At 50.0% G+C, this 20,060-nt stretch overlaps 1 protein-coding gene across 1 annotated transcript; it reads right to left on the reverse strand.

Annotated features, from left to right (window-relative positions):
* Positions 1–1,189: 1,189 nt before the first annotated feature.
* tnfrsfa (tumor necrosis factor receptor superfamily, member a) lies at positions 1,190–19,726 on the reverse strand. Its single transcript, XM_084694075.1, is given in 11 exon segments — positions 1,190–3,861; positions 4,794–4,830; positions 5,007–5,303; positions 5,558–5,604; positions 5,729–5,815; positions 5,938–5,977; positions 5,980–6,067; positions 6,271–6,382; positions 7,699–7,830; positions 8,595–8,766; positions 19,487–19,726. Coding segments are annotated over 11 exon segments (1,380 nt in total). The 5' UTR covers positions 19,517–19,726; the 3' UTR covers positions 1,190–3,523.
* Positions 19,727–20,060: the final 334 nt, after the last annotated feature.

Genomic DNA, 20,060 nt, shown 5'->3' on the forward strand with positions numbered 1-20,060 from the left:
GAGCTTGGCCCAGCACCTTTCCAGAGCACCGCAGATCTTACACTGAGCCTCTTTAAACCACCGTCCGAGGCCAGCCTCCAGTGCTGCCTGGCAGGGCACTGCGTCTGGTCGGTAGGCCACCTCTGGGAGAGCCAGGGGGGGAGGAGAGGGACCCCGCTGGGTGAGGGGAGGTGGCCCAGGAGGAGGTACTTGTTTGGGGGACCCTTGACCCTGGTGACTAGGGGGATCTGGATGCTTCGGTCGGGCTGGATCCTCGAGAGGCAGGCCATGTGGCTCCTGCCGCCGCTGGTTGTCTGTATGAAGGAAACGTTCCGGAATACTGGAGTACTGGGTCGTCGTGTCGTCCCGTTGGACCTGAGAGCTGCCTGGGTCCTCGGCGTCGCTCCTCAGGTCAACAGCACCGTGCGGTCTGTCTGTGGGCGGCCTGAACTCAAGGATGATCACATAGGGGTTTCCCTGGGTCCCCAGCGTTGGCTTTCCGCTGTGTCGATAGCCGTCAACATCACCCAGGGAGAGGAGGAGTCTGTGCGATTCAGGCCCAGACCGGTGAACGTACCCTGGGCTTATCTCCAGGGCCTTAGCCTCATCCTGAACCTTCTGGCTCTGTGTCTTCCTACGCTGGGAACTGTGCCTGACCTCCCGTCGGCCTGATCTCAGCCTCGGCGCGTCCTCCTCAACTCTGGAGGTCGCCGCGGAAACACGCTTCATCCGTCTCTGACTGACACTCAAGCCACTTTGCGTCGTCGGCTTTTTTCCGGACAGTTCCTTCTGCACTCGGAGCTTGACCCTCTCCTCGTCCATAAGACGAGCCCTCCTCCGCTGCCGTTCCCGGAAGCGGACCAGCTTCCTAGCATTGGCCAACGGGATACCGGACAGCTGCACCAGCTGCCTGACGGTACAGCGGTTTAGGTCGAACGCTCCACTCTTCCTCACCATCGTATGCCTGGACCAGAGGCTAATGCTGCCTCTCTCCCTTGTAGAGTCAGGGACAACTGAGAGCTCAGAGAGGACTCTCAGATACCAACCCTGAGATATACACTCATTGTGACATCACAACATTGCTTAGTATGACATCACGTCGAATATTCAAAAGATGAGTGTTCTACTAATCTGCATTTGGGTCTTCACCAGTAGGCCATCACACTGGAAAGCAGTTAAATGAAATGAGCATAAATAAAAATATTCAAAAGACCGTATGTACAAAACCTTTAATTAAAATGGGCTAAATACACGTCTTTCCATATTTGCATTTGAAATCCATAAACAAGCAAACAATTGTCAAAGGGAGAAAAAGACTGAAATAAAAGTAAAGTGTTAAGTCTTTACATATGGAAAAAAGGCAAACAAGTAAAGCTAGAGTGAAAATACAAGAAGAACGTGAGACTTGCATGTTACAGTATCAAAATAAAACAATAAAAAGTACAATCTTCTCTGATAAACTGTCGTGACCAAAAAAAGTTGAGACAATTAACAGGGAAGACAATTCATACTTCATATAAAGAGCATCCGACCGTTTAAACGGAAACATTGTGTTTGAAAGGACATGTTAAGCGTTACGAAGCTAAAGACAAAATAGGGCCCGTAGAAATCGATGCAGACTGTTTTATTCATTGTCAGTCAATAGATGGCAGTGCCAGCACTGTAATTTTTAGCTATAAAATAGAATTCTTTCCTCTTTACATCATGTGCTTAGTTCCCTGCAGAAAAAAGGTCTAAACTGTTTTTACACATAGTATAATATGCTAGTGTTTAGGGTTACGGATTTACCTCTTACGTTGACTTATCTGTTAGTTTTAAACTTCATTTAATCTTTCTTTTTTCAAATAAAACCATTTTTTTTACAAGCATATTGCTTGGTAGAAATGTTTACACAAAGGACCGAAGGTACAAAAAATACCTTTGATATCCAGAAAATGTTTCCTTCATCTTAAATCAGGAGAACACACCATAGCGTACCTATGTTACGTGTCGTGTTTGACGCACGAAAAGGGGCCCAAACAGGAACTTCCCCCCTCAAGCCACGCATAGCCACTGACACATGCCCGGTTTGACTCAACAAAGGACACGACTTAAATATTCATGACCGCTTTGCTTGTTCGTCATACCGTCACTGTAGAGTGCTGGTATGTATCTGTGGTCATGGCACTGCTCTAGAGCCTCGCTAAACCGAACCCTCCCATCAGCTAGTCAGGCATGAAGGGACTCGAACTCCAATACCGCAGTTTTCAGCTACACCTGTTGATCTGCGGCTATTCCATCCTGTGGCTAACGTGCATAGTCACAAAACAAAATTGACCTGTGCTTTTATTTTCCAGGGCCGTTATGGTATAAATAATCACACATAATTAGCATCCATGTAAAAATAAATACGTCAATAAATAAAACAATGGAACTAAAAAGGGCTCCAAGTGTTCTGAGGATGTTCTGGAGAAATATATTTCACTAAACCCATTGACAGTCTTTCTAAAAGAAATAGCTACTGACATCTCCATACTATATGTGTGGGGTGAGTATTAACACTGAACATAGAAAAGACCAAGGAAGGATGTCTAAAAACATTCAGTCCAGCCTCCAACCTCATGAGTTATTGACCAGATTTACACATGAAAGCATGTAAATATCAAAGTGGACCATGTTCAACTATGGCAAAATGAGGTTTTAAATGTTTGCTTGTTTTTACCTAGAAGCCTGCATTTTAAGCCATCCTAATATGGTCAAAGTTTTTCCTGTAGGCTACAGATCAACAGCAGAATGCGTAGATGGCTAACATACTGCACTTCTCTGCCTGTAGTCTTAAACGGTACCCATGCCAACAAGCATGTGCTACCTGTACTGTAGTTCTAGAACCTACATGTGCCACAGGCCGGTGCATCGAGGAGATGCATGCAGTTTCAGTGACACAGCTAATGCCAGTGTATATCCCTGTCTCATGGTTACAGAACAGGCTTTGAGGCCTGGGCCCTGAGGCCGGGGAGAAAGGTAGGTTCACTTGTACCCAGCTGACACTTGGAATACCAAAGACATGGCGAGGACGCCATCTTAAGATCAGGGTCGACGCCTCCATAATTTGTTGTTGTTGTTTTGTTTTTTTTACTTTAGCTCTATGTATTTAGCTTTAAAGCCATACGTTATTAAGGGCAAAACACATGACCCTTTAAGCTTTTTGAAAGAAAACCATCCGAGTGTAAAACGATGAGATGGATAACCCATGCATTCATGTTTCAAAACAAGCAAAAAATACAAGAAAATTCATTGGCAATCGTGGATAAAACACCAGTGAACACGATGGGGCCAACAACCATCTCACAAACATCCATATTTTTTGTGTTTCGTATTTTCCTGAAGGCACTGGACCACCTGGGCCAAACTCGACGCTTGGCCCGCTTCACTCCGTCAGCTGCCAACGCCACCTCGCAAGACCACATAAACAAAGTCTGTTCTGGTTCCGTCCTCTTTAAAACGTTCTTTGTTCGTCTTTTTTTCGTGTGCATGTGTGTGTTTGTTTCGCTTTCGTCCGCGCCGCTCATCTCTTTTGCAGCGCCCCCGAGGAGGGGTGCGTCGGGTGGGCGTCCGCGTGCCTGTAGTAGCCTCTCTGGATGGCTTCCACGGCGATGCTCTCGGCCGACCTCCTCTGGTCCAGGGTGAGCAGGGCCTGGAGCAGGGCGTTGATGTCGGCCTTCAGGCCCTCTCTCTGCATCCAGCTCTTCAGCACCTCGTAGACCTTGTCGCTCGGGTGGACGCTCTCCGCGATGCGGATGTGGTTGTCGCTCACCCCGATGGATCGGAAGAACTTGTTGTGGATCTGCACCTCCAGGTGCTTGTCGAAGAGGTCGAAACTGGCCTTCAGACACGTTTCCTCGCCTTGGAGAAACAAAAGAAAAAGGACGAGGACAAATATGAGGTGGATCTGTCGGGTGAGACGACAAGTGATGCTTGGAGGGGTGTCTCCTGACACACTCGCTATACTTGCCTCGTTGGAATTCATCCACAGAAAACCACCTAAAAGATACTGCAATTACTAAGTATGCTTGTCGGTACTTTCCCACAGCTAGCTAATGGCTCTCGATCTTTGGAAAAACTAACTTTTTTCTTCTACTTAACAAGAAACTATAGTGGACTGTTTCAGTGTCAGTTATCCCCCCCCCCTTTCCATTCTTTCCATGTCGAACACCTCACAATGGAGCTCCTTGTCAGCATCCAGAAGCAAAACTGTCACTATCCTTGTAGAGGCCTAGAATTAACTCATAAACCAATCAACCACTGAATACAGAGATAACTCGATTACAATGACGTGGAGCCTAAGTAAATAAGTGCTCCCCACTTCAAATTATTCAGTCAAAGAGAGCGAAAAGAGAGAGAGAGAGAGAGAGAAGAGAAAGAGATAAACAAAGCACTTCAGGGAAATAGGTTCCAACAAAGCTAAACTGTTCTACCTCTACCCAATTAGTCTCTCATAAACACACACACACACACTGTTCTGACACAGCCCCCGGAGGTTCCAAAGGATACACCGTCATGTGATCTCGTGTGTGTGTGTTTGTAAACAGGGGGGGGGGGGGGGGGGGGGGCAGGGAGGGGGTCACGGAGGGTGCCTTTCACAATTAGAATGGACTGTTCCAGTAGGCGTACCACAGCCTCATGTCTTATGAAGCTCATGGCCCGAGTCGTGATACATGTGTTTACAGCATGTGAGACGAAGGGGATGTGTAAAGGGCTGTGTCTGTGTTGTGTGAATGCCCCCCAGGCGAACCCCTCCCCCCCATCCCCTGCCCTGCACAGCCTGGGAAACGTACCTTGGAGGGGCACCAGCTTGCTCTGCAGAGGATCATCCTAAAAAAAGAAAAAAAGAAAACCCAGACAAGAGTAGAGAAGAAAAAAAACAAAAAAAATGTTTAAACGACCGAAGAGCATTCCTCTCCTGTAGAACATTCTCCTATAGACATCCCCTTTATCTCTGCTGTCTCATTCCAGTGTCACCCCCTACCACCCCCTCCCCCGGTCCTCACCCCGACTTCAGGTGTCACTCTGGGCCTGGTGGAGGGGCTCGGTCTGGGGGAGTTGCCGGAGCCCGAGGAGGTGGTGTTGATGGGCATGGCGGACAGACTGGTCTGGGAGGAGCTGGTGGTGTTGGGCAGGCTGTCTCCCAGGCCCCGGTCCTCATCCTCCAGGGGAGGGGAGGCCTTGCTCAGCCCAGCCTGCCCAGTCTCCTGCAGGAGGGGCCTGAACTCGGAGCGCACCTCCTTCCCCTCCAGACCGGCGTTCTGGCAGTTCTGCCTCTCCTCTGCAGTGGGAACGCTCTCACCCTGACGGAAGGACGGAGAAGGTTCTATCAACACCCTCATCAAACGTCATGGATAGATCACAACTTCGGTGTAAAACACACCGAAAGGTTGTTCATAATTATTGATGGTGGTGGAATCAAAACATGCAAAGAGCCAGCACGGAATTAAAAGGTAATTGGTCACCAAATGCAGAGTATAAACATTTCTGTCAATTCTGGTCCACTTTCATTGCGTACGCCACACCGAATACGTGGTTTACACACAGAAATACTCACAATGGGAATCTTGACAATCTCACTGGAGTCACACTGGCTCTGTGAACCTGAACCAAAAGGACAGGGTCAGAATACAACAACGTTTCAACAACGACAACAACGTTTTTCAACAGGCACACAGTCGTAGCGAGCGCTGCGTGATGCGCTGTTGGGGGAAAAGTTGGGACTCACATGGGCTCACACAGTGGCGCCTTTTCAGAAACCAAACACCGACGAGGACAATGACCAGGAATAAAAGCACCAAAACCACAGGGACGGCTGTTCAGGAGGGACAACAGGAAGACGGCATTGTGAGGACATGGACTGTGAATGCTTCGCTGTTCAAAAAAAGGAAAAGCATTCTCACTGAGTTCGCCGTCTACAGAGAGCGCAGTGTGTACCTATGGTCTCTGGGGAGGAGCTGGGAGGGGGGTCGGTGGGGGGGAGGAGGGGGGAGAGGGGTCCCGCTTCCGACACACGGTGTTGGAGATGGAGGTGCATTTCGTGACTTCCTCCTCTCCCGGTTTGCACCTAGAGAAGAAGAAAACAGACCTCAGAAAACCTTCCAGGTCCAAAAGAGGTCCCGCCTGTGACCCACCATGAGCTATTAGTCCACATAGCAGTCAACCAGGTCAAATGAAAACATTGCGTAGTGCAAGTTCGTAACCGAGTTCACAACCTCACTGAGTCTGTTGAGTTTTAACATTGTATCTTGAAAGACAGGTGGAACTTACCTGGCACACTTCTTGCAGACCTCACAGGCTTGCTCGGGCACACAGAAATAGCCGCTCTTGCACATGCACTGCGTGTCGGTGGTCACCGTGCACTCCTTCGTCTTGATCTGGTCTGTGGACACACAGAATCCCAGGATCGTTACTGTGACTACGACCCGCTGTCGTCACAGTGTGATCCATCCCACACGAGAAGGAATATATCAGGCTGTTACGTGACGAGGAAGTGAAAACCATGTTAAAAGTAACTAGGCAGAGTTTCACAATGTTATGACACGTCAATGTGTGATCAAGATGTGATGAAAATCCCCCCCCCCCCCCCCCAAAAAAAATGACAAAGATCAAAAAACAAAAAAAAACTAAACTAAAAGGAAAACAAAAGTTGTTGTTGCCATCTCACGTTTCGCGGGGTTAGAAGGCGTAAGTGGGGGAGAGGAGGGCACCAGTCAAGGCCGTTTCTCAACACCTGAATGACTAAGCACAAAACATCCCTCCCCCTGTAACTGTAGTCCTCCCTTCTGGGGCCCGGGCCTTTCAAAGAGCCACAAAGACACAGTGAGGGAGACAATAAAACACAACCACACCCAGCCAAGCTAGACACACACACACACACACACACACACACACACACACACACACACACACACACCAAATCAGGCGTATCTCCAGAGACGGGTAACATACACTTGCATTCAGTGTGTGAAACAAAACAAGTAAGACACACCCTATTAGGCCATGCCACGCCACAAGATCAGGTGTTCATGTTCAGGCTTTTAAAAGAAGAGAAAAGACAACCACATAATCAGCCTTTCACATAAGCAAAAGTCTCGACTAAATGTCAAATGCCACCACAAAAGACTTGGAAGAAAAAGGAAAATGGGCGTCCTTCATTTTGTGGTCACATGACGCTATAAAATGTCTCCAGACAAAAGTGGGGGGGACAATGTCGCAAACTGTTTTGATTTCACGTAACATGACCGGGAAAAGGCCAGGTATATTAAAACAACGCCATCTAACTCGAACAAAAATCTCCAACATGAACACACGCGACTATTATTAACCTCGACATGCACCATAGCCTCAGTCTTAAGAGTCTAGATGTGTCAGACCACTGGAGAACAGGAAGTGACCTCGCGTCAAGTGGAGAACAGGAAGTGACCCCGCGTCAGGTGGAGCAAGCCTCCCCTCTAGCCTGACTCTACGCTGAGCGGAGTCTGAGGGGTTTAGGGAGTCAGGTGGCTGAGCGGTTAGGGAATTGGGCTAGTAATCCAAAGGTTGCTTGTTCAATTCCTGGCCATCCAAAAATGATGTGTCCTTGGGCAACGCACTACACCCTACTTGCCTTGGAGGGGAATGTCCCTGTACTTACTGTAAGTCGCTCTGGATAAGAGCGTCTGCTAAATGACTCAATGTAAAATGTAAATGGTTTACCGTTGCGGCAGTGAATGCAGGGAAGACAGCGGCTCATCCCATTGGAGTGTTCGGTGTAGGTCTGGCCGTGCTGACAAGGAAGACAGCTACCCGGCTCCAGGTCTGCCTCGCAGGCTTTGTCCACATAGGTACCTGGGCGAACACACATGGTCGTAGCTTAGTGGTGGGAGCACTTGACTGCAGGTCAAGAGGTCCCTGGTTCAAATCCCCTCCGCCCAAGTGTCATTGAGGATATCGACGAACAAGTATAAAACATGCTGAATCAAGTTCAAGGGCTCTAAAGATCTCATTTTACTATTGCCGCTTTTTTAGAACACAGATTAATCCTAGTATATGATTTTGAAGTGCTTGCATACAATGTCTTGAAATAGTGTTTAGGGATTAGTCTTAATCTGTGTCAAGGAAAGTCATTAATATGAGATACAGCAGGATAACGAGAGAAGGGGACAAAGAGAGAGACAGAAAAAGAAAGGGAGAGCAGGGAAAAAGGTTGTAGACATTCCCAAACTAACCAGCCACACATGAAAACCATGTAGGGTAATGCCATCCTATTTAGTCTAATTCACAACTCCTAACCTTGTTTCTCGTTTTACATTTCTGGGAAACAATCAACTGTACGATCTTGGACCACGTATTTCTTGGACAAGTATTTTCGTTTTTTTAATGCGAAGCTTCACAGGGATCAAGATCATGGGAACTCATTCACACGGCTGATACCACAGAGGCAATACCCCCTTCAGCCAGTAAAAAAAAGAGGCATGTCTGCTTGTTTACAACTGTTTGTTATTATGAGACCAGCGCCAAAGCCCTGAGGTTCCCTAAGGTCTACGAACACCCTGGGTCGTGTTGATCCTTTATGGATCTAGGTTCCCATTCAGGGTTCTGGTTCTCCTTACCGGCCTGGCAGTTGAGACAGCAGAGGCCCTGGTGCAGGTACTGCTGGTTCTCAACGCAGGTTCTGTCTCTGCTGACCTGCGTGCGGTTTCGGACATCACCTGCCCACTGGGAGGCCACGCTCAGCTCCGCAGAGCCGCTCTCCGGCCACGAGGACAGCACGGCCACCAAAACCTGGAGCAGAGAGAGGGGGGAGAGAGACAGGGGGACAGATAGGAGAGAGAGGGGAGAGAGACAGGGGGACAGATAGGAGAGAGAGGGAGAGAGGAAGGAGAGAGAGGGAGAGAGGGGGGAGAGAGACAGGGGGACAGATAGGAGAGAGAGGGGAGAGAGGGGGGAGAGAGACAGGGGGACAGATAGGAGAGAGAGGGAGAGAGGGGGAGAGAGACAGGGGGACAGATAGGAGAGAGAGGGGAGAGAGGGGGGAGAGAGACAGGGGGACAGATAGGAGAGAGAGGGGAGAGAGAGAGGGGAGAGAGACAGGGGGACAGAGAGGGGAGAGAGGGGGGAGAGAGACAGGGGGACAGATAGGAGAGAGAGGGAGAGAGGGGGGGGAGAGAGACAGGGGGACAGATAGGAGAGAGAGGGAGAGAGGGGGAGAGAGACAGGGGGACAGATAGGAGAGAGAGGGAGAGAGAGAGGGAGAGAGACAGGGGGACAGATAGGAGAGAGAGGGGAGGGAGGGGGGGAGAGAGACAGGGGGACAGATAGGAGAGAGAGGGGAGAGAGGGGGAGAGAGACAGGGGGACAGATAGGAGAGAGAGGGAGAGAGGGGGAGAGAGACAGGGGGACATATAGGAGAGAGAGGGGAGAGAGGGGGGAGAGAGACAGGGGGACAGATAGGAGAGAGAGGGAGAGAGGGGGGGAGAGAGACAGGGGGACAGATAGGAGAGAGAGGGGGACAGATAGGAGAGAGAGGGGGACAGATAGGAGAGAGAGGGAGAGAGGAAGGAGAGAGAGGGGAGAGAGGAAGGAGAGAGAGAGAGGGGGACAGATAGGAGAGAGAGGGGGACAGATAGGAGAGAGAGGGAGAGAGGGGGGAGAGAGACAGGGGGACAGATAGGAGAGAGAGGGAGAGAGGAAGGAGAGAGAGGGGGACAGATAGGAGAGAGAGGGAGAGAGGAAGGAGAGAGAGGGGAGAGAGGAAGGAGAGAGAGACAGGGGGACAGATAGGAGAGAGAGGGGGAGAGGGGGGAGAGAGGGGAGAGAGGAAGGAGAGAGAGAGAGGGGGACAGAGAGGGGAGAGAGGATGGAGAGAGAGGGGAGAAAGAGGGGGGGAGGTGAGCAGGGGGAAGAGGTGTAGCCAGGAGAGAAAGAAGCAGAGAATAAAAGAGGTTTTAAATTACTTGAGTGTATATAACACGCAGACACACACACACACACACACACTAGGAGAGTGGACAGTGTGAGCACCCATTAGAAACCTTGTGTGAGTAATCTAGGCTCTAATTTGAACCATCTGATGTGAACATCTGCAAGGAGAGCTAATTTGGGGTGCAGTCATGATGGATTTCCAGCGTAGTGCATGCTACACACACACACACACACACACACACACACTACGATTCACCTGGGGCTACTGCAATCAGCACAGTTGGTAATGCAGAAAATTCGACGTTTTTGGATAAGAATAAGGGTAAGGTCAGTAAAAAACATTACAATGTTTTAAAAAGAAAGATTGTCTGTTGCAGACAATGAGATAACCGGCTTTTACTATTACATCCAAATGCACTGTGAGGTAAATTCGCGATCCACTTCTTATCAACATCAAGGGACATGTTGCATATTCCATTATCTCTAGTGAGAGAGAGAGGGGGGGGAGAAAAAGACAAAGGCCTTGATAAGGTGTCCCAGGCCGAGCTAGCCGTATCAAATGTGATTCCGGTTATCCATTCATGTGCTGGATAATGACCGGCTTGTATATGAGGAGGTCGGGCTAGAACACGGCAAAGCACTTTAGCGAGGTCCCCAGGCAGCAGTGTTTATTCACGCGCTTTTCACCGTGTCATTGTGAGGAGGCCTCCATTCACGGGGCAAACAACACGCTTTAGTGCCTCGACTTCAAATGACCCACATTCTTAAACCCCGGCCCTTTGACTGGAAGGACATGCGACACCGCCACGAAGCGCCTCAAACGCAACGCGACACCTGCCGTGTAAACGAGCGGCCTAGTTTGAGACGGTTTGTCTCTTCTGTACCCACGCCCTGGATCCCCACCCAGGACAGGTGGGGAGAGGGGAAAGGCAGAGGTGGAAACAGAGAGGCAGGCTAAGAGACAGAGAGGCAGGGGGAGAGAGACAGAGAGGCAGGGGGAGAGAGACAGAGAGGCAGGGGGAGAGAGACAGAGAGGCAGGGGGAGAGAGACAGAGAGGCAGGGGGAGAGAGACAGAGAGGCAGGGGGAGAGAGACAGAGAGGCAGGGGGAGAGAGACAGAGAGGCAGGGGGAGAGAGACAGAGAGGCAGGGGGAGAGAGACAGAGGGAGAGAGAGGGGGCAGTGGAGTGACTCGAGAGGACGGCAGAGAGAGAGCGAGAGAAGGGCCAGACCATGAGAGAGAGAGACAGAGAAAGGGGGAGGCAGAGAAAGGGGGAGGCAGAGAAAGAAAAATGCGCAGAGAGAGTGTGTGTGTGTGAGAGAGAGGCAGACACAGAAAGAGAGAGGAGGGAGGCAGAGAGACAGAAAGAGAGAGAGAGGAGGGAGGCAGAGAGACAGAAAGAGAGAGAGAGACTAGGAACTGTGAAGGTCTTCTGACACCAGGCTCCTAGTGGACTCTCTCTGGCCGCGAGCCATGCCTTGTTGTTCACAAGGAGTTTCCTGGCCAGTGCACAGCGCTCTGGCTGTCCCCCCCCTCTCCCTCCCCCCCCCAACACTCTCCCTCCCCCCCTCTCATTCTCCCTGCTCACGTCAGACTTTCCACAGACACTGGGAGGCAGAGTGGAAGGGCAGACGACCGGCAGAGCACTCACAATCACACCATTTAGATTTCTCCAAGCACACACAGAGGGAAGGAGAGAGGGAGGGGGGGAGCTCAAAAAGAAAGAGGGAGGGAGAGGGAGAGCGAGAGTGAGAGAGAGGGAGAGAGAGCGAGAGTGAGCGAGGGAGAGAGAGGGAGAGGGAGAGAGGGAGAGGAGTGGAGGGACGCGGAGAGGTTGAGATGAAAAGAATGAGGGGTATTACGGCGAACGGGAATAAAAGCCATGGATATATGCTAGTGCGTGTGTAGTGTGTGTGTGTGTGTGTGTGTGTGTGTGTGTGTGTGTGTGTGTGTGTGTGTGTGTGGGGGGGAGAAAAAGAGCGTGTGAAAAGGGAAGGAGAGCGTGAGGGTGTGTGCATGGTGAGACTGAAAAACAGCCCAGGACCGAACTATCTGGCAGTGTGGGGCCAGAGAGATCAGCAGCCTGCAGAGATAGCCTCCACACAGGGCCTCGTCTGTCAGAGGGGCAACGCCGGCGAAAATCACGACGAATTCCAGAGCCGCTCAAACACGCCGCCTTGCCATCGGTTCCCTCGCTTAGCCGGGTCGCCGTGGCAACGCGTGCCATCAAAAAGCCAGGTGTCCCATCTATATAGCCTGGGCAGACGTCGCGGAAACAAGACGGAGCAGCGAAAGGCGGTGACATCATTTCCTGTCTCCCAACATTCCTGGCCCCTGTCTATCGCTCGACGGCTCCATGCAGCCTGGCCCAGGCACAGACAAACCTGTTCTTTTCCCACTTTGTTTGAAACTCTCGGAGACAGAGGAAATGTTCCAGATAGATGTGTGGAAGAAGTTGGTTTGATGAGGGGGAAAATGCCATGATACGACACTGTGCCTGTTGACGTTGTTTGTGTTGGGTGCGTTTGTTTGGTCCTGTCCCACATTTTTTCTCCTTTTCATTTCCAAATCCCCACATGAGGCCTTCTGTCTTTCACCAGGCCGTTATTGTGAGAATGTGTTTTCTCACGGACTCGCCTGGTAACCACGGTTTAATTAAAGCAGCTATTGTGGTGACGCTTGGTGCTTCTTACCATACAACACAATGTGCATGCGTGGAATATAGTATTGCACATCATCCAGAAAAAATAAATTGATTTCAACCAGGTTTCACAGACGCTGCTGTGGCTGGAGTGGAAGGTTGCCTCGAGTGCCGCAGCTGCCGCCACACACACACACACACACACACACACACACACACACACACAACAACCGGCCGCAGTGTGGTGGAGTAACCCAGTCACATGGGTGACCAGAGGGGGGCACTAACCTCAGACTAGAGAGCCCCCAGCCACAATCCTTCTCTGCTGGCTACGCTACAGATCTGCCCCAGTGGTACAGTCCAACCAGTCCCTCTGCCCTAGTGGTACAGTCCAACCAGTCCCTCTGCCCCAGTGGTACAGTCCAACCAGTCCCTCTGCCCCAGTGGTACAGTCCAACCAGTCCCTCTGCCCCAGTGGTACAGTCCAACCAGTCCCTCTGCCCCAGTGGTACAGTCCAACCAGTCCCTCTGCCCTAGTGGTACAGTCCAACCAGTCCCTCTGCCCCAGTGGTACAGTCCAACCAGTCCCTCTGCCCCAGTGGTACAGTCCAACCAGTCCCTCTGCCCTAGTGGTACAGTCCAACCAGTCCCTCCTCAGGGTGAGTGAACTGTAGACCTCTCTGTAACAGTGTCTCACTGTTACCCCGGTTCAGGGTAATTAGGGGATGCTTGTTTTGTATTGTGCTCTGCGGGGACTCCTGAACGAGAAGATCGACTGTTAACGGCCTTCATGTACATTACGAGGGGTAATAGAGCCACTGTGTGTTCGCACAGCCCGCTGCGCCCCCTGTGCTTCCTCTCTCTGCCCTGGGTACTTCCAAATTGCCCTGGCTGGGCGGACGCCACGCATGCCACGAGCACTGAGGTAGCGTTTATGAGTGACAGGATGTCCTTTCAGTCGAGGCGTTTATCAATGTACTCCCTCTCGACCCCAGGATTACAGTGAGCGTCATTATTTCAGAGAACGGGGGGGTCTCTCTCTCTCCCCCTCTCTCCCTCTCTCCCTCTCTCTCCCCCTCTCTCCCTCTCTCTCCCTCTCTCTCCCTCTCTCTCCCTCTCTCTCTGGGGCCGAGCGAGGTACCATGTTTTCTACAGGACAGATGATTTAAATCAGGGCTCTCTGATAAGGAGCAGCATGCTGTAGTTCATTACACCCTGAGTTCCGGTCCAGGAGTCACGGCAGGCAGGGGGCCCGGGGGGGGGGGGGGGGGGGGGTCAAGCTCTGCTGGTCAGGCCTTTCCTATTACACCCTCCTACACCCACATCCATTATCCCACAGGGACAGGGAGAGGGTACAGTACACACACACACACACAGACTCATGTACTAACGCACAAACACACACACACACACCCGAAGAAGCGCTCAATCTAGCTTGGGATATGTAAGGGAAAATATGACGAGTGAGTCAGATGGCTGAGCGGTTAGGGCATCGGGCTGGTAATCAGAAGGTCGCTGGTTCGATTTCCGGCTGTGCAAATTGACGTTGTGTCCTGGGCAAGGCACTTCACTACTTGCCTCGGGGGAATGTCTCTGTACTAACTGTAAGTCCCTCTGGATAAGAGCGTCTGCTAAATGACTAAATGTAAAAATGGCGGAGAGGAAGAGGAGCCAATGAGAGCACACTGGTCCTTTGACAGAGTTCTCAAAGTTACTGTAAAAGGACGGGGCCTAATGGGGTCAATCATTGCCACCGCGTCGACATTTACACAATAACCACTGTTCCGATATTACTCAGCCCATCTCCCACGTCATCAACGATCAAAAAGAGGTACCTTCGAAACCACGAGACGACACTTTCAAAACACACGAGACAGAGAGCTGCTCTCTTAAACCAAACCTCCCCACCTCAGAAGGAGTTCAGCCTCCAGGACAATGTTCCAAAGCCTGGGAATAAGCTCCTGGACGTCCAAACCTAACATGTGATGTTTTCTGCGCCTTGCGCGAGTCTTACAACCCCATTTGACAAGGCTTTAATTCCTCTCACACCATGTTGGTTGCGCCTGCATGGGGGAAAAAAAAAATACATAGTGCAGCTCTCAAAAGAAAACCTTCCACATTTCACTTCAGGAGGAAGCTTCGCATGTGTCTCCATCTTTTCATGTCTGGAGAGAGCATGCGCTCGCTGAACGTCGGCGATAAATTAAGCTGACATATTGTATATGTTCTGCATATTTCCACAGTGTTTGCGACTTGGGGAGCAGTTCATTACAGCCTGTTCCCTAGCCTTGAGGCCTGGTCTCTCCCAAACAGCCGCCTTGCACACACTCCGTTCACACGTGAACACTAACATCCAGAGAAAACCCTGGACACCCCCTGGTACACCAGGAACCAGGGTTTTTCCAACCAGTCAGACCTTCTAAACCTGGAGCTATCAGCCTTCCCGTGCAGGCACGTACTACTTATTCAGACCCACAGGCATCAAAGTAGCGGCTGTGTTTTGACGTGACCGTAAGCCCGGAGAGAGAGCTCCTTTCACCTCGGCGTCTGCTCCCCGGCGCGGGCCCACGTTCTACCCGCGTTCCATAGGACGTCGAGAAAAGGTGGTCCCAAACACAAACGCTGACGTTTCCGGGCGCGCCAAACGCAAGCCCCGTCTAACTGTCCCGACGTTCGATGGAAAAACGCAAACGCGCCGTGCCTCAGCGGCGCTCGCCCCCGCTCGCTCGCCCGCCGCGCACGGAGCTGTCGCAGAGCAAGCCTATCGGTGGGAGCGTGTGAAACCAGGGAGCCCCCTCCTCTCAGGCAGGCTCCGTACAGGAAACCCCAGACAATGGCGAGGCTTCATGGCGGGTTGAGCTCCCAGACTGCTCCCCTCCTGCTGTCAGCCCCAGAGTAGGCCCAGCCCCGGTCCTGGCCCGCCTCGCACCGGAGCACATCCGCTTTGCGGGGTATTTATAACTCGTGGAAGTTACAGCTCCAGCTCCTCGACAACACATACACACACAAGCGGACGTTAACACTCACACACACACACAGTTTCCTCAAGGTGAGGCAGGCTTGATCTACAGCTATGCAAAGCGCACAGGGCGCGCAGGCAGGTTAGCTAGCTCACCTAGAGAAGGCCTTGGTGCGACGCGGGCGAGATAGAATCCGTCTTCCTGTTTGGAAAGCCACACTTGCGGCTGCTGAAGTGACTGACAGCGAGGCGCTGAACGACCACATAAAACATTTCACGAGCGGTTGCGTCAGTGACGTGTTTGTGTGTGTTTGTGTGTGTGAGAAAGCAGTGCTGAATGTTTGAGGGGCAAAAAGTAAGTTGTTTTCACACGGTTGGAATTTTCAACAAACCCACAGGGGGGGGGAAAGAGGGTCTGCGCAGTGAATAGTGATGTCAAGACACTGACAACAACAAGTTGGCCTAAATGAAAAAGCCTTTTCTACTATTGAGTCATCCAGCCACTTCACAGACAGTTGGAGGCATCATGCTACACATGCAACAGAGGCTTACAAATCGCCATGCCTGAATTACAAATATATTTATAAGGAATATATATATATATACACACACACACACAAGTGGAAATGTTAAGATGAAAGCAAGAAGCAGCAATTAAAAGGATGCGGTCGAGTGGTGGGGGAAAAAAAGAGATGGAATGAGAGCAGACAAGTAAAGGGAGTGTGATTCAGAGGGGCAAAGTCTCCCAGGAATTCATTACCTTGCCCCAAAGACAATCACATTATCTCCATTAAATGGTGTCTCTAAATAAAATACCCTCTGAAGTACTGGCAGTTTAAAGCCTTCGCCATAAACACATCAGAGCAAAAATTCAGAATATGTGTCTGTTCCAACAGGTCTACAGGAGCTAAGTGGCCTTGTTCAACTGTGATTTATGGCAAAGTAAACAATATCCAAGCCCATGGACAAACTCAGGGTGCTTTCAAGACTGGAGCACTCCTCAGGTCGGCTTAAGAACTTGGAATGGGGGAAACACTATTTTTGGATCATTTCGATTTGAGAAAGACTTGGCTCGAATCGATAAACACTCGCTCATTTACACAGCGCGATGACCCGAAGAAAACACAAACTCCGGTTTCAAGGTATATTCCTGAAGTCCTCAGCGAGGACTGAAAACCTCTGAACACAGTCCGTCTGCTGTTCCAGGAGGGGCGGTTAGACCGACGACAACACGACGCCACCGCCCATTGGATTTCTCTAAACGTTCCTACGAAACCCGTCGGTAAAACACTTGTTACGTTAGTGACTTTGCAGGCTTGGAAGGCTGAGCTCTCTTAAGAGGCATGTCGTCGAGCTCTCAGTCGACATAGGCCTGGCAGAGAGAAAGCAATAAACAAAAGAGATGTTCCACTCCCTCTGCCAGTGAACGACTGACTCAAATCAGGAGTGACTCATCAAAGAGATATGGCCACAGGTGTTCCAACCAATGTCGTCAAAAAAAAAAAAACAGGGGAGGGGTTGCTGCAGACACATCACACTCTTAAATGTCTACATACTTCCTGTATTTGGATAATAAAAAAAAAGAAGCAAATGTGCCTTACCACGAACCGACACTGGCCTCAATAACCATGAGACTTGCCCAGAGTTGCATCATGCAACCTTCATGTGACACCAACACTGCGCTAAACCACCACACTGTACGTGTCAAAGTACGTACGGGGGGGGGGGGGGCAAGGTTGCTCACTGGTCAAGAGCGTATGTACAACACAGGGGCCTGGGGTCGAGTCCAGTGCCCTAACGCAGGGGCCTGGGGTCGAGTCCAGTGCCCTAACGCAGGGGCCTGGGGTCGAATCCAGTGCCCTAACGCAGGGGCCTGGGGTCGAGTCCAGTGCCCTAACGCAGGGGCCTGGGGTCGAATCCAGTGCCCTAACGCAGGGGCCTGGGGTCGAGTCCAGTGCCCTAACGCAGGGGCCTGGGGTCAAGTCCAGTGCCCTAACGCAGGGGCCTGGGGTCGAGTCCGACCGAGGCCATTTCCTGCACGTCTTCCCGCCTCTTTCCCTGCCGTCCATTCTCTCTCCCAACTGTCCTACCCATGAAAAGACATCAATAAAAGGCTGTCAAAGTGCGTGGAAGGTGCCGGGTTGTGTCGTCCACTGATCCCCGTGCTTCCAGCAAGCCTCTTCACCACCCCCCCCCCACCCCACCCCCAAGCTCCTCTGCCAGCTTCCTGTTCCCTGATGGTCTCTCGTCTCTGCTCTAACCCACAGAGATAACGGGGAGACGCTTCCTGTGTGCGCCCCACACCCAGAAGAACGGTAAGCGACCACGAGATCATAATCGCACAGGGCCAAATGAGCCTGGCTACGGCAGCTCTCCAGAGCAGGCTGACTGATGTGATGGCGCTAATATCTGCCAATCTGTGTAGTCCACACAGGAAGTTTACACAACGGTCGGCACGTAGTCACCACTGGAGCAATTTCACTGCTGGGACCATGAGTGGGGTTAAAGTTCAATCGCAGACTTGTCCCATAGCAACAGGAGCTGTGTAGAAGACTCCAGAACGTTCTGTTGTTTACAGATGAGATAGGCTAAACAAAACAAATCTTGCTGGCACCCAGACCAGTCCTTTAGATAAAGTACTGTGTCTATGTACGGCTTAAAACAGCATTGGAGTGCCAAGAGATGCTGTCCACAACAAATTCTAGGCCTTCTGCAAAGCAAGACATGCAGTGAAAGTTCTGCCATGCATACTCAACCCAGGTGGGCCCACATAGCTCATTTGTGTGAATTAAAAGTAATGCCTATCAGTCAGTTTGAGTGACTATTGAAGACAGTTTGTCACGAATAAAGAGTCTACCTGAACCACATCATTTCTCACAGGTTTGGCGTGTAATCAAGTGAGCCTTTTATAGTCTACAAGGTGAAGTGTTTCTGGCTTGACTGAGAGCACATTTACAGTGTCAAGCTTTGGCGGACCATGGCTGGAAAAAACAACTGTAGCTGTGAATGGCCCTCTGTGTGTGAAATAAATGTTCTTTTGGCGCCGTTCACTGAGATTCACAATTTAATAAGCCTGGTGGGAACAGTTGGAACATGACTGTATCTTTCTAACTGGAGTTTGATTTAAAATAACTCAATAACTGCTTTTGGTCTGAATAAAATCTGAAGGCTACACATCTGTGTGTCAGAAAAGCATATTCAGATTCTTGCAAAAGGTGATATATTGTTGGGCAACGTATTCCTGAAAGGACACATAGCGAAGCTTAGCAGTGAGACTTTTCTGGGACAATGTAGCCGTCAAGCAGATTTGAGGTGTACATTGATAGAGGGGGATAATGTCCAACAGCAGATGGTGACGGTTGTCATGGGGGAAGGGTCGTTACTGTACAACTCAAGTAGCCTACAGTATGCTATTCATTAGTTTGCATGATTGAGGTTCTATACGGCAACTAAATGTTTCTTAAAAACAGGATACTGTTTAAGACTCTTATCGACAATGCAAAAAGGTTGAACTGCAACTTTCCCACACAATTCTCAAAGTCCTTCAAAACTTCAAAGAGTCATGGCCCCCGAAATGTCATGGGAATCGAAGGCTGAGATTGAAACCCGATGACTGCTACAGCAGCGGCAGACGTTTGTTCCTCTCCCGAAAACTCCATAACACTTTTGATTCTTTTCCCTCTTTGTGTTTGTTTGTTTTTAAACTGCTAGTGACTTAACCAATTTCAGTGCAAGCTAAAAATAACATTGAATTAAAAAAAAGTTACTTTGAGTAATTCAAGAATGGAGTAGCAGACCAGTTACTGTAACTTCAGTGCATTCATTTCAAGCATTTCACATTCGCAGGGATTGGGAAAATAACGATATTTATAAACTAAAGTAATATAGTGCCTATACTTGCCTATTTACCGATATATACATTATTTAAATTAAATAGTATACATACTATTTTCACTACAAATGACCTGTTAGTTTCTTACCAAATTAATGAACACCAGACCGAAGTTCATCCTGGAACTCAGCGCCTCAGCGCGCCGCGACAATCCACCAGTTTAACTTCTTTTAAGATCAACAAACTTTCAAAATCCCTTACAGGAAAATATGACACCTTAAAAAAATCACTCGTAAAAGGTCTGTCAGAAAGTTAGCTTTTGATATGTAGTTTTAACCCACAAATAAGGAAACGGTAGCTGGTGCCGACTACTCGCGACAGAAGCCAACAAGGAATCGTCTTCCCCAAGTTGGAGTGGAGTTTGACGTCAGCCAGGTCGCCAATCAGAATCACTCCTTCAGGAAGGGCAGGGTAAATAGCCCATCCGATTGTCACATTATTGAAACTAAGACTGTAAACAAACAACAACAAAACGTCTCAAAAGTAAACAACTCTTCGTTGTTACATTTCGTAATTATTGTGCTAAATCAGATGGGCTTCTTAGTGAGGAGGAATACGTATATACAGAGACTAACTGTGCTTACGGTACATCATTAATTACACATTCTTTGGGATTCAATCTTATTGAATTGTATATTGTGCCTAGTGTTAACATAATTGTA

The sequence above is a fragment of the Hypomesus nipponensis genome, chromosome 27 (assembly GCF_054491055.1).
Source record: "Hypomesus nipponensis isolate SF chromosome 27, ASM5449105v1, whole genome shotgun sequence".
NCBI lineage: Eukaryota > Metazoa > Chordata > Actinopteri > Osmeriformes > Osmeridae > Hypomesus > Hypomesus nipponensis.